Here is a 13,253-nt window from a genome sequence, read left to right on the forward strand (position 1 = left end):
TTTAGCACTATTAAAAAAAAATCTCTCTTCACAGAACTTTTTTCCTTTTCCTATCTCTCCCCGTCACCATCTCCCCTCCCCCTCACCCCCTCAACAAGCCTAACACCTGAAGAAGCAAACACTAGGCCTTCACAATTTGTCTCTAACAACAGAGGCAATCAAAAATTCCAACAATCCAGATTTCTACTATATAAGCTTGTGTAAGAATAATCCTGTCCAATTTTCATAGCTAATTTTTAAAACTATGAGGTTAGTTCAACGTCTTGCAAATTTGTTCGTTCTGGAAACATAATGCTATAGAATATCAATGTGTGTACCTGGAAAAGTTCTCCATACTTAAATAAGTTTGAGAAATAAACAGTTGGGGGCGAGTATGTGTTTGTGTGTCTCTTAAAAAACCTGACTTCTGGGGGCCTTTAATATGTTGATCTATACTATAAATCTTTAATCCATTAGATAGTTATTAACATTTCCCAGAAAGTGTTGTAAATTTATACAAGTGCATGGCAAATGCTGAATTCATTCACAAGTCACTTTTCAGGAATGAAGTTTTTGCTGCTACTTTATATATTCCTTCCTCCTTTGAAGTCTTAAAAGAAAAATGATTTTTACTCAAAATAACCAAGTCTAATTATGCTTTTAGGTCTTAAATGTACGCATGCACAAAAAGTTGAAAGCAACTGTATTGTAAATTACCAATAAATAAGCACTGGGTTGGAGGATTACGTATATTTTTCATATACTTTTCTAAATAATCCATATTTTCTAGTATGATATTACTTTGATAATCAGATATCAAGTTTGTTTTGATTTAGTGACCCATATCTCATTATTTATCTCTTTAAATCCATCACAAAATGCACATTATCCCAAATGAAGGAAATAAAAACAACTAGAACTGCCACTTAGAAAATTATTTTCAAACCTTCTTCCTAAAACACCTCCCCCATTAAATTACTAAAAGGTAATCTTTCGGGGATCCCGGGGTGGCTCAGTGGTTTAGCGCCTGCCTTTGGCCCAGGGTGTGATCCTGGAGTCCCGGGATCGAGTCCCGTGTCGGGCTCCCAGTATGGAGCCTGCTTCTCCCTCTACCTATGTCTCTGCCTCTCTATGTCTATCATGAATAAATAAATAAAATCTTTAAAAAAAAAAAGGTAATCTTTCTGAATTATACATTTACAGTGAAGCAAGGATTATGAAATAGGCACTTACCCCAGTTAAGGTGCTACCTTACAACATTTTAAAGGGAATACTTCACCTTTATTTTAATATTTCAGCACTTAACATGCATATCTGCCAAAATATTATGTAAGTTGCAGGGAAGGAATTTTGTAAAGCCCTTAAGATTCTGAGAAAAAAATAAATCTTCCAGGCAGTTTTGACACAGTAGCAGAGTATCTGATCGAAACATGTAAGACTTATTGGCCAAGGGGTACCTGGGTGGCTCAGTCAGTTAAGCATCTGCCTTTCTTGGCTCAGGTCATAATCCCAAGGGTCCTGGGATCAAACCCTGCATTGTGTTGGGTTCCCTGCTCAGCAGGAGTCTGCTTCTCCCTCTCCCTCTACTTCTGCTGCTCCCCCTACTTTGTGCTATCTCACTTCTTCTCATAAACAAATCTTAAAAAAAAAAATAATTAGTGGCCAAAACTTATTTCAATGTTTCTAAACATTTCAAAAATGTTTTCCAGTAAATGCTTTAAAAATATTTTTAAAAACTAAAAAAAAAAAAAAATATATATATATGTATATCTAAGAGAGGTTTACAACAACTTAGGGGTTTTAGTTATAGATCGTGTAGTTAGTTGTAAGAACAAAACATTGGGATGCCTGGGTGGCTCAGCAGTTGAGTATCCACCTTCAGCTCAGGGAGTGATCCTGGGGTCCTGGGATACAGTCCTGCATTGGACTCCCTGCAGAAAGTCTGCTTCTCCTTCTGCCTATGTCTGTGTGTCTCTCATGAATAAATAAATAAAATCTTTAAAAAGCAACAACAACAAAAAGAACAGAAACACTGTTTGGCCAATTTACCTAACCTAAATTATAACTGAATGCAATCAACCAAAATCAGTGCTATTTACACAGTACTTAAATGGAACACTGGAGAGACAAAGTATCCAAATTCTTTATTTATAGCTGAGCATCATATGCAACAAAAATTTTTCTTCTGTATGTTAAAATTTCTATTATTCCATTTATATATTTTCTAATCTTACTACTTTTTGCATTAATAGCTTAAATTATTCAAGTCGCCTAATCTTCTTGGTGTCAAATATATATTCATTCATCATGAAATACTTTTTGAGCATGTAGGTTTGGGTTTGAGGCCAAATTTTCTATTTTATTATTGTCATCCATAAAACTGCAAAGTCAACCACCAATTTCATTATAAAATTCATTAAAGGTTCATTATTTCTATCACACTTTATTATTTTCTAAAAAATAATATTGAACACTTCTCAAAAACATCATAAAGATTATGTCTAAGTAATTATCAATCAAGGTATCCTGAACTAGAAAACACAAACATATCACATCCAATAATTGAATATTTTCTCATTTTTAGAAAAGACATTAAGTTTTTTCATTTACAGTATTTTCAAAAAATACCAACAAGAGTATCTATGTATTTATGTATATTCACCCCTCAGTATGTACCCCCTTGGTTTGGCTGAAATCTCTGATCTTAATGAAATTCTGGGTGGTAGAAAGCACTTCACCTGAAATATCATTATTAATAAAAATGTGGTAGGAAGCACTTCACTTTATATTTTTAAAGCATTTACTGGAAACCATTATTTTATTATCTTATTAATAAAAATGTACCTTCCCTTTGGGGTACTGAGCTTTGTGGGTAGCTCAGTCAGTTAAGTAGTTGACTTGATTTAGGTTCAGATCATGCATGATCTTGGGGTCCTGGGATAGAGTCCCACATCCAGCTCCATGCTCAGTAGAGAGTCTGCTTCACAATTCTCTCTTCCTCTGTTCCTCCCCCCTCCACCCTTTAATATAAACAAATCTTAAAAAAAAAAAGCACCTTTCCTTGCATAAGCCTTTAATACATTAGGAACAAGAAGGATAGAGATAGGTTGTTTAAAAGAAAAAAAAAAAAAAAAATCAACCCTACCATAAGTGGCAACATCAGGGAAACACTCATAAGAGTGATACGAAAGTACCTAAAAATGTACAACTAATTTTCTAAGAGCTAGCACATTTTGCATAACTATTCAACATATTTGCTTCTAAAAGACAAGACACCTTATGATTTTATTCACGCAAAATTATTCTTTAAAAAAGCTAACCTATGGTGATAGAAATCAAAAGTGATTTTGTGGAGGAGGGGTACTGACTTGAAAGTGTCACTAGGGAATTTGGGGGATAATGGAAATGTTCTATATTTTGTTTGGGATGAAAGTTAACAGAGGTGTGTGTAAGTCTCAAAAATCATGAACTAAACCCAGCATCTATATATTTTATTATATGTTAATTAAACCTTACAGACCAACTCATTCTAGTACTGGGAATCAAGGACCTGAGGCTGAAAAGCTGACCAGGTTTCGAAGGTCCTTAAAAATTGGGGCTTCACAGAATGGTTTACTTGGCTTAAAAATGAGTTCTTAGAATTCTATATACTATCATAATCTAATATAAATACAAAGATTTGTTCCAAAGCAACTCTAAGATTATGTTCTTTTCCCAATTATTACTTCCATTACTACAGATGATGCAGATGCATATTCAGGATTTACCATATCATTAGTCAAAACAATGGGAAATTAAAAGTCAAGGCTCTGATTGTTACCTTCCAAGTCATCTTTTGTCAAACATCTATAATGACATAAACATACATTACTACTTCTTTTAATCACCTGAGAAGGAAAAAACTCAACTGCAAACAGAAAAAAAATTTACAACCAAAAATACTAGACATTGGCACAGCACTAAACTTAGCACTTCCAGAATGAACTGCCAGGATAGCATGAGAATTCAAATAACTCAAAATGTTGATTTCTCAACCACTTTCCCAATTTCCCACACCTCCCCCAAAGAAATTAACTTTGAAGAGTTTATTTGATTAAGCAAAATTTGAAAGCAGAAGGATTAAAAAGTGAAAAAGGTGGTGCAGAAATTAGCAGAGGTGGCACTACCTGAAAGCTCATCAGAAAGGGGAGTGAGAACAATATCAGGCAAGAAGGGTTTGGAAGTATGGATCAGAACAGGAGCACTTTTAGCACTGCGTATATAGGCCGATGGCAGAGCACATTCACCAATGGATCGGCTTCTCATGGCTTTAAAAAGGAAAAGAAAGAAGTGGGGAAGGAAAAAAGAAGAGTGACTATAATGAAAGGATTGTGTCACAGAAAAAGCAGCAACAGAGAAAACTAAAAGATACAAAGGAAGGAAATTTTAAATTAAAACATTTCAGCACGGCAAATACTGGCAAGCTGTAAGAAAGAAACCAGAGAACACATGACATTTCGAATGTAAAGTTTTTGGTGTAAAGCAGGAAAATGCTTTTTATTATTTGCAGTTACAATAGTATAGCATTAAAAAATCAGTAGATACTTTAAATTAGCTTATATTCTCAAAACCAAGGGTTGAAAATTTCATTGAATGGAAACCCTAAAAAGAACTCAACATTATTAGTTGAAAGAAATTTTTGGTACTATATTTGGGCATTTCTCTGAGCCATTATGAGGCAATTCCAAGTCATTCTTCTTAATGAAGCTGAATTCCAAAAACAAATCATTTCTACTTTCATACTCTTCCCTACAAAGTTTCAAAGTCACCCCTAGATCATTTTAGAAACATTTTATGAAATTCATAATCTAAAGGACTGAATCTCATGGTTAGTATTTGAACATGGGAGGAAAAGAATGCTTACTCAAATTAATATCTCTTATTTACACTAAAGTGTAACATCATACAGGATGCCTGGATGGCTCAGTCAGTTAAGCAGTGGGACTTCAGCTCAGGTCATGATCCCAGGGTCCTGGGATGGAACCCCATATGGTCCCTTCTCAGTAAGGAACCTGCTTATCCCTCTTCCTTCGTCCATCCCCTTGTGCTCTTGCTCTCTTTCAAATAAATTTTAAAAAATAAAGTTTAACAGTATAATTTAAATTTTAAGTAGAGATATTTACAGAAAATAGAATTTGCAATCTAGATGAACAATTAAGTCATTGAGAAAAATAAGTTAGTGCTAATTCAAATCTTAAGCATATAATATAAAAACTCTAAAGATTAAGTTCTTAAAGATAACTTAAAAACTGGATTACAAAAAAAAAAACTGGATTACTTTTCAAAAATTATATTTGTTTTTTTTTTTTAATTTATTTTTTATTGGTGTTCAATTTACTAACATACAGAATAACACCCAGTGCCCGTCACCCATTCACTCCCACCCCCCGCCCTCCTCCCCTTCCAAAAATTATATTTGTAGTTGCACTTTGTAGTCTCTTATAAGGAGGCATCAGTTCATACAATTAAAGACAAATTTTAGCACACTTAGCAATAAATTAATGATCTCTAGTTTATACTTCCTAAACATTTTTTAAACTTAACTTTTAGTGTAGAGATTCTTAAACAAATGAAGGTATGTATATTGTTATGTATGAATAGAGGACTTAAAAGAATCAATATTGATAACATCCAGTATAATAGGAGTGCTTAAAAAAAAATCTGAGCATTAATATCAATTCAGAATCTTGGGTTTTCCTGGTTAATGGAAACTCTTGGTTCCCTGATGCCTAAATTCATTAACCTGTCACACAAGGCCCATGTGACCTGGCTGTAATAATCACTGCAATTGCAACTTCTCCTCCTGTTCTCACATGCTGCTGCCACAGAGAATTTTACACTGTTCCCTGAATCTTTCATGCTCTTTCACAATACGGCTTTGTGAAATTTGTAATATTCTTGGTCTTCCTTCTGACTCTCCTTCTTATTCAAAATGTCATCTCATCTATGAAGCTTTTCTGACACTACCATGTAATTAACTTATTAGCAATATAGTAATGAACAAAACAGTTAAGAATCCCTGCTTTTGCAAAGCTTACAATCTATTTTTTGTGGACTGTGTGTTTTTTATGTCAGCCTCCCAACTTTTCAAACACAACTATATTCTCTGACCTTTATAATCCTAGTTTTTGGCACATATGAGCTCAATAAATGTTTACTGAATGAGTATCTGTATTTGGGGAATCAAGCATAATTTTTTGAAAAAGGCTTTAGTTGTGAACATATAGAGGAGAAAATCAAAACGAAATACTTGTTTTAAAACTAAATTGATTCTTTTAAAATGAATTTGATTCAATTTTCAATTCTATAGAAGGATTACAAGTTTTCTTCTGTTTTTTCATTGAGTTACATAATTCCTTGGAAATAACAATTCCTTCTGTTTGTTCTCTCCTACCACCAACTTGAAGGAAGAACTTGAGCATTTCCCTTGGAACTTTCCATAATCACAGTGGTTTAAGTTCGTTATGATCCTAAATGAATTCTACAAAAATGTACCTCTCTATTTTTTCACTACAGGTCTTTATGCACACCTGAAAATCTGTCCAGTGTCTCACAGCCATGTAACCTGCACTATAGAAAATTACTTATAATGAATTAGCTACTAGGAATTTGGGGGGATTTACTAATCTAAAGCTTAGGTCAGAAATCTCCAGAAAGCCACTGAAATTCCTACTGCCACATTCACTACTAAGCCACACACACCACTGATCTTAAATCTGTAATATGTGTTTTATGTAGATGAAAGGGCAGTATAAGAAATATAACATCAAAAAATAAAAACATATTTTCAAGCATCTAAGCATGCCAATTTTTGAAGGTTTTGTATCTTTATTCTTCCCAAAAAATGAATAAAAAAGAAAAATAGATGTATTCCACATAAATTCATCATGGATCATAAAATACACGCATTATGTCAAAAACTGTAACCTTCATTCAAGAGTTGTCATGCAGCATAGGAAATTCATGAACAGCAAGTGTATTCACTAAAAGCACCCAAACACAAAATAAATAGGAGGCAGGCAAGTCTGGCCTTTTCTCACTTCTAAACCACTACATATACTTCTCCATATTTATCATTAAATAAAATTCATATCATACATACATGTATCTCCACTGGCAGAAATATCTTTATAAGTCCCCAAACTAAGGTCCAATATTTTGAAAAACATAAACTAAGAGGAAAATCTGAAAACAGAAACAGTGATGTATTTGTTCCAACATGAATATCATAACTAACTTCTTACAAACTCATTCTAAAGTAAGTCTAAAGTATCTCCTTTAATAATGTGTTGGCATAAGCAAAATCTTAGAAGTAGTGATGAAGGACTTACTAGAATGTATACACTTTATCGTAGACTGAATTTTTACCTGTGTACACTCACTACAGATATAAAATTTTTAAAAATATTTTAAGAAAATATATACTCAAACACCATCTTAAATTAATCTGCTGCTCTTTTCAGTATTTTCCAACTTATGCAGGTATTTTTCTGAACAAAATTTTTAATGCTTCAACTTTTTGATAGGTTTAATGACCAAGCCAGACAAGGTTGTTTTGGTATAGGTACCAGAAAATAATCATAGGTATGAATTTAAGATGAGTACTTTGCTTATTATGTTTTTTAAAGATTAGAAATATGCCAACATGTTAATGATCATTTCTCATTAGTTCATTGATGCTTCCTTAAATTTCACATTCCACATTAAGCATAAATTATTTCTATAATCAGAAAGATTATATGAGGAACTCTAAAAAAAAAAGGTATGTTTTAAGTAAAACAAAGTAAAATTTTAAACTTAAAAGAAGTCTGTCCTAACCAATACACAAAAATTTTCATTAAAATCTGACATTAATATAAAATGAAGGCATTTCAGATGTAATCAACATCTTAATCTCAAAAAGTGACTCTATGCCAAAACTTAAAATATATAATTTTAATTCACCCATACCCTTTTTCCTTGTATCATTTCTTATTTTTGCTTGACATAGACAATCAATGTAATTCTATGCTTATTTTACAGGCAGAAAACAATTTTGAAAATATAATTCTTTTGAAGGATTTAAAATTAACTGTTATTTTTAATTGTTTTAAATCTTTAAAATTAATAGTGTCTTTCACTGATTATCATTAAATATAGATATATTTCCACAAAAAATGCTCCTGCCACAAAAATCACAGACTCTAGGGGTGCCTGGGTAGATCAGTTAGTTAAGCATCTGAGGGTGCCTGGGTAGATCAGTTAGTTAAGCATCTGACTTCAGCTCAGGTCATTATCTCAGGGTTCTGGGATCCAGCCCTGCGTCATGCTCCCACTCAGCAGGGAATCTACTTCTCCCTCTGCTCTTCCTCCTGCTCACTTGTGCACATGTACACATGCACACATGTGTTCTCTCTCTCAAATAAATCTTTTTAAAAAATCATAAATTGTAAAGCCTAAAGTAATTTCAAGCAACTTTGTTTCAGTCATATAAGGTATTATCATTCCCAATAAAGCCTAGGAAGAGTTCAAGATTACCTAGCTGTTCAGTGATGAAAGAAAGAAAAAAAATAGGACAAAGCCTTCATATTTTTCATTGCAGTATTCTTTCTACTACAATTCAGACCAAGAGGAAGAGAAATAAGATAGTAGCTAGGTCCAAAGCATACTGAGTGATCCTATATCCAGAAATTCTTCCCATCATTGCTCATTACTGCTACTTCCAAGATTACAGAAGTTTCTTCCATGTCTGTTAAAAGCTGCAAGGAACCTAACAACATACTCTAACTTGGTCTTAGCTATCTGCAAGCATGAATTCCAATCTAAGAATTGCAGCACTGAAAATCAGCTACCCTTATTTTCCATGTTTGTGAGTATATTCACTTAGTAGAAACTCTACCAGTTAATGTGTGAGTTCTATAAAGTGAATCAGAGTTCTATTTCGATTCTGTAAAAAACAGTTTAAAATTACTGATACCTACAGTAAAATAAGCTACATAAAAACGGTAATGTAAGATAAATCTTAATAGCAACGGATAACACAGCCTCTTGTCAGACTCTTGAGTACCCCTGAAGAAAAGGTTTTGCTATAGAAGTTTTTCCTTTAACGACCAAAGCTAACTGATAAGAAAATTATACGTTTACATACATTATCACTAAGGACTATAAACGTATTGCCCTGTACAATTCTCATTATTTTAAAGAATACATACCAACAGTTTTTTGCCGTACTATACTCCTTGCCTTTTCGGTTCCTGGGGAACCAGTGGTTGTTGCACTTCTCTGTCTCATTGGGGCTTGGCCAGGCTGATCACGACTCCATCCTCTAGAAAATGACTTGTCAACTGAAACTTTCTGAAATTCATGTCCAACTCCTAGAAATGTAGATTTTCAATCTCAGTATATTGTCACCTGATTAATAATCTCTTCAAATCATGCATGCTACCTTGCCTCAGATTTTCAGGTTTACTGGAAATGTATTATAAAGTATCAAGTTAAACATCTGTGTACTGTAAGGCTTTTCTGAACTTCAATTTACGTAAAAATCATATTCCAAAACTGATATGAAATTCTAAAATACAACCATCAGAAATAAACTATTATTAAAATCCTTTGCCATCCACTTATTCCATTAAAAATGAAACATTTGGATAGAGAAGCAAAAAAACTTTAAGAAATGAGTTAACCAAAGCCATCCTGTGGTGGAAGTTATTAAATCTCTACCTGCCTATAATACCAGTTGAGAATTTTTTCCAGTGCAGGAAAAAATATTTTGGTCACATAATTAACATCGATGGACTACTGTTAAATATAAAATGTGGACTCAGATATAATCTCTAGCTAGCAACTACTTCAAAATGAAAAATACTAATACATTAGATTATAAAAACACGTATTAGCAATATAATCACTGTTATTGTCCCATTATAAAAACATGTATTAGCAATATAGTCACTGTTATTGTCCCTCTCCCCTTTTTTTAACACTCAAGAAAGACATAATCCACATCTAGGGAATGTCTGCTTTTAGTTAAAACTAAGAAAATGTTTTCAAAAGAATTTCTCAGATAATTCTCTTTAAATAGAGTAACATGAAATCACCTTATAAATTCTAACCAAAAAAAAAATAATGCATATGACAAAAACGAGCAATTTATTAATTTCCATTTTGGTTAATCATTAAAAATATTTAAGATTCTAAATTGTTTATTTAAATTTAGCTAGATATATACAGAACACTTTCTCATCAAAATTACTAATGATTTTAAGAAATGATTTCAAGAAAAATTACAAGGTACCTACACGTTTTATTACTGAAAATTTTTAATCTGGAGGGTAAATGAAGGAGGGAACAGTTAAGAGAAAACAACTTTTTACCCTCCCCCATCTTCCTAACTTAATTTTCCTAGACCAAATTATTTAAACAAATTTATGTGAAGCATCTCTATGGACAACTCTTACCTTTCCCTTTGTGCTTTTTTTGCTTCTGTTCACTCAACTTATCCAATGGTAAATCACTGAGATCCAAACTATATAAATTTCTAGCTAAGACTTTAGTTAGTGTTTCCATAGTCAGTGACCACTCAGTGGCTAACTCTTCCCAATAGGTCAATGATGACAATACAGAGAGTAAGTCATCCCATAGTTCTCGAGAGATGTATACATTTAGATTTGCTTTGATCCAGGCAACTATAAGAGTCTATAAAGACAAACAAATAACAATGCAATATGTTCAAATTCAGATATTTAATTATTTAAAAAAAAAACTAAAAACAAGCAGAATTTTAAATCACATAATATCCATGATCCTTTCTTGGTACATAATACTTATAAAGGAATTCATGCAATCATTAATATCTACTATAAATTTCATTTTAACAATTGTCGCACTCAACAATCTAGCAATTAGGACAAGATATCAAAACTGAAAAGAACTATCCCTGAAGTTGTAACTATCTTTTATGCTGCATTACATTAATATTAAATAAACGCTGCTTAAAGAGTCTCCACACTATTAAAAATTTGAATTACATTGAAATTATTTATGAATGCTTATTGAGCTAAATTGACCAAAACCTACATTCTATAACTTAAGATGAAAATCAGTATACAATTTGAATATTCTAAAAACAAGTTACTAGAAACATACTTGATGAGATGTTTTTGAAAAATTGTATGTAAGTTAAAGAATAAATTAAATTTCATTTTGAAGATACCAGAAAAATTAAAAGTTCTATAAAAAAAAATCCAATCATAGGATAAAAAAACTTATTCACTGAATGGCAGAAATTAGTGATCAGCCATTACCCCTGAGACTTTATGGATTTCTACTGAAGATAAAAAAAACTATTATTGAAGAAACAAGTACCAAACAAGTACCAAAGAGTTTTTCAAAAGCTTAACTCTAAATTCTACTAAGGAATTCACATACATTTATATATTAAATGTAAGATGAAAATGAGCAGAGTGTAAAGTAATAACTAGTGATTCTTAATTCTATCTTTAAACATTCACATTACAAAAAAGTTATTCCATATAGCAAGCTAAAATTTTGCCTTCCTATGATTCCAACAGTGGATTAGTTCTAACAATTGGGAAATTTTTTAAAAAAGGGCTAATGAAGTTAAGAGGAGTTTAGATAATAAATGTAACAGGTTTCAAAATACTATTCACTACCAGCATAAAATTTCAGGCAAACAAGAAAATTAAAAAAAAAATGATTTGAATAACTATATTTATGGCCAAGAATTAGATCTGAATAGCTTTTTATCTTTGATATTAAGAACCATTTTATCCATGTATTTGTATTTAATGTGTCATCTTAAGAACATATTATTTTGCTGTTTTCCAAGGAATCCATAATACATTTAAAGTCAGGTTAGGAAACACAATACGTAATTTTTATATATTTAAAACTACCACTGATACTTAAAGAAGTGAATAAAGTCTTACAGAACAGCCTGATAAGAAAGAATCATGATTAACTACTTTTCCATTACTAAAGACCAACTTAAAAGAAAGTTTTGTTTTTCTAACAATGCCAGAAACTTGGAAACTCATAAAGCAAACAACCAGACCATTCATTACTCATGAAGCTCTCTGGCAGCTTTCTGAGATCATGTAAGTATGCCACATAAGAGAAAAGGTTAAATATCGTCGGCTTGTTTCAATGATTTTTTCACAGACCTGGTATTTCCTCCACTCATACTAGGTTGTGAGTTTCTATGTATGGCAAATAGCCTATAGATAAGCAACTTTTAATTTAGTTCTATAAAAGATCCTTTAATATGAAACAATCTTTGTTTTAAAGTTTTTTCCCCAAGTAACAGGTTCAGGGCCCAGTGAATCTTATAAAAATACATATCTATCCATCTATTTTATCTATTTATTTATTTGTTTTTATTGCCTGGAAAAGAGGTCCTGCAAGTCGACCTGCCAAGGTCATATTTTTTTTCCCCTGGAACTGTAGAAAAGCTTGTGATGGCATCTTCAGTACAGACTCCGTGACTCTGAGCAACACAAGCAGCATCTGTTCCCTTAAAGTAAAAAAATTAATTAATGTTTCCTTCTTACATAGGTTTGTTTTTGGTTAATGAATTTTAAAATTAATATTTGTTATAAAATATATTATCTTTCAATAAGTCAAATATCAAATGTCTTTCAAATTTTTAGAATTCTTTAAATATTAAAATTTAAAATTCCATTTTATAAACTATACCAGCCATTTTTAAACCATTTTTCAGTTACAAAACCCTCTCATCAATTAAAAATTTATGCAAAAGCTGATGACATGGCAGGTGAGAATGTGGAGACTGCTCCAATCCCCCGATCCAACCCCCAAAATCAAGTAGTACCTTAAGGAAGCTGTTTGAAGAACATTTCTTCTATCTATACAATATAGTCCTACCATGATGCCTATACATCTAATCCATCTTTATAATATGGAGAACAAGCACAGATCCAGAAGTATACCAGGTGAAATTTCAAAAACTGTAAGATTTTTAAGATTAATAGGTCACAATGATCCTGACAGGTAATCAAGGACCATCAACCACTCTTTTGCCTTTTTCCATTCTTTTAAGTTTGGCCAGTTTTAAGCTCTGTACTCTCCTTGTGTACTCCAAATCAAGACAATCCTAATATTAGTTCTACTCTGCCTCTTTCTCCTAGATACTTATTATTAAGACCAGGTGCTTATTTGTACCTAATAATTTGGAAACTGATTCAACCACATGCGAAAAAAGGTATTTCAGTTTG

The 13,253-nt window shown here is 32.2% G+C and overlaps 1 protein-coding gene across 13 annotated transcripts in view; it reads right to left on the bottom strand.

The window, feature by feature from the left end:
- RALGAPA1 (Ral GTPase activating protein catalytic subunit alpha 1) overlaps nt 1-13,253 on the bottom strand; it is a 249,000-nt gene that overhangs the window by 147,918 nt on the left and 87,829 nt on the right. For 9 of the 13 annotated variants that reach the window (XM_077909039.1, XM_077909038.1, XM_077909036.1 and 6 more), the window contains exons 14-17: nt 12,403-12,532; nt 10,458-10,695; nt 9,210-9,371; nt 4,146-4,286 (exon numbers count right to left, since the gene is read on the bottom strand). In XM_077909039.1, the coding sequence (XP_077765165.1) occupies nt 4,146-4,286; nt 9,210-9,371; nt 10,458-10,695; nt 12,403-12,532 (671 nt within the window). The remainder of the gene's footprint in view (nt 1-4,145; nt 4,287-9,209; nt 9,372-10,457; nt 10,696-12,402; nt 12,533-13,253) is intronic. The other 4 variants (XM_077909040.1, XM_077909043.1, XM_077909046.1 and 1 more) reach the window with 1 other exon arrangement.

Source organism: Canis aureus, chromosome 9, assembly GCF_053574225.1.
Source record: "Canis aureus isolate CA01 chromosome 9, VMU_Caureus_v.1.0, whole genome shotgun sequence".
Taxonomy (NCBI): Eukaryota; Metazoa; Chordata; class Mammalia; order Carnivora; family Canidae; genus Canis; species Canis aureus.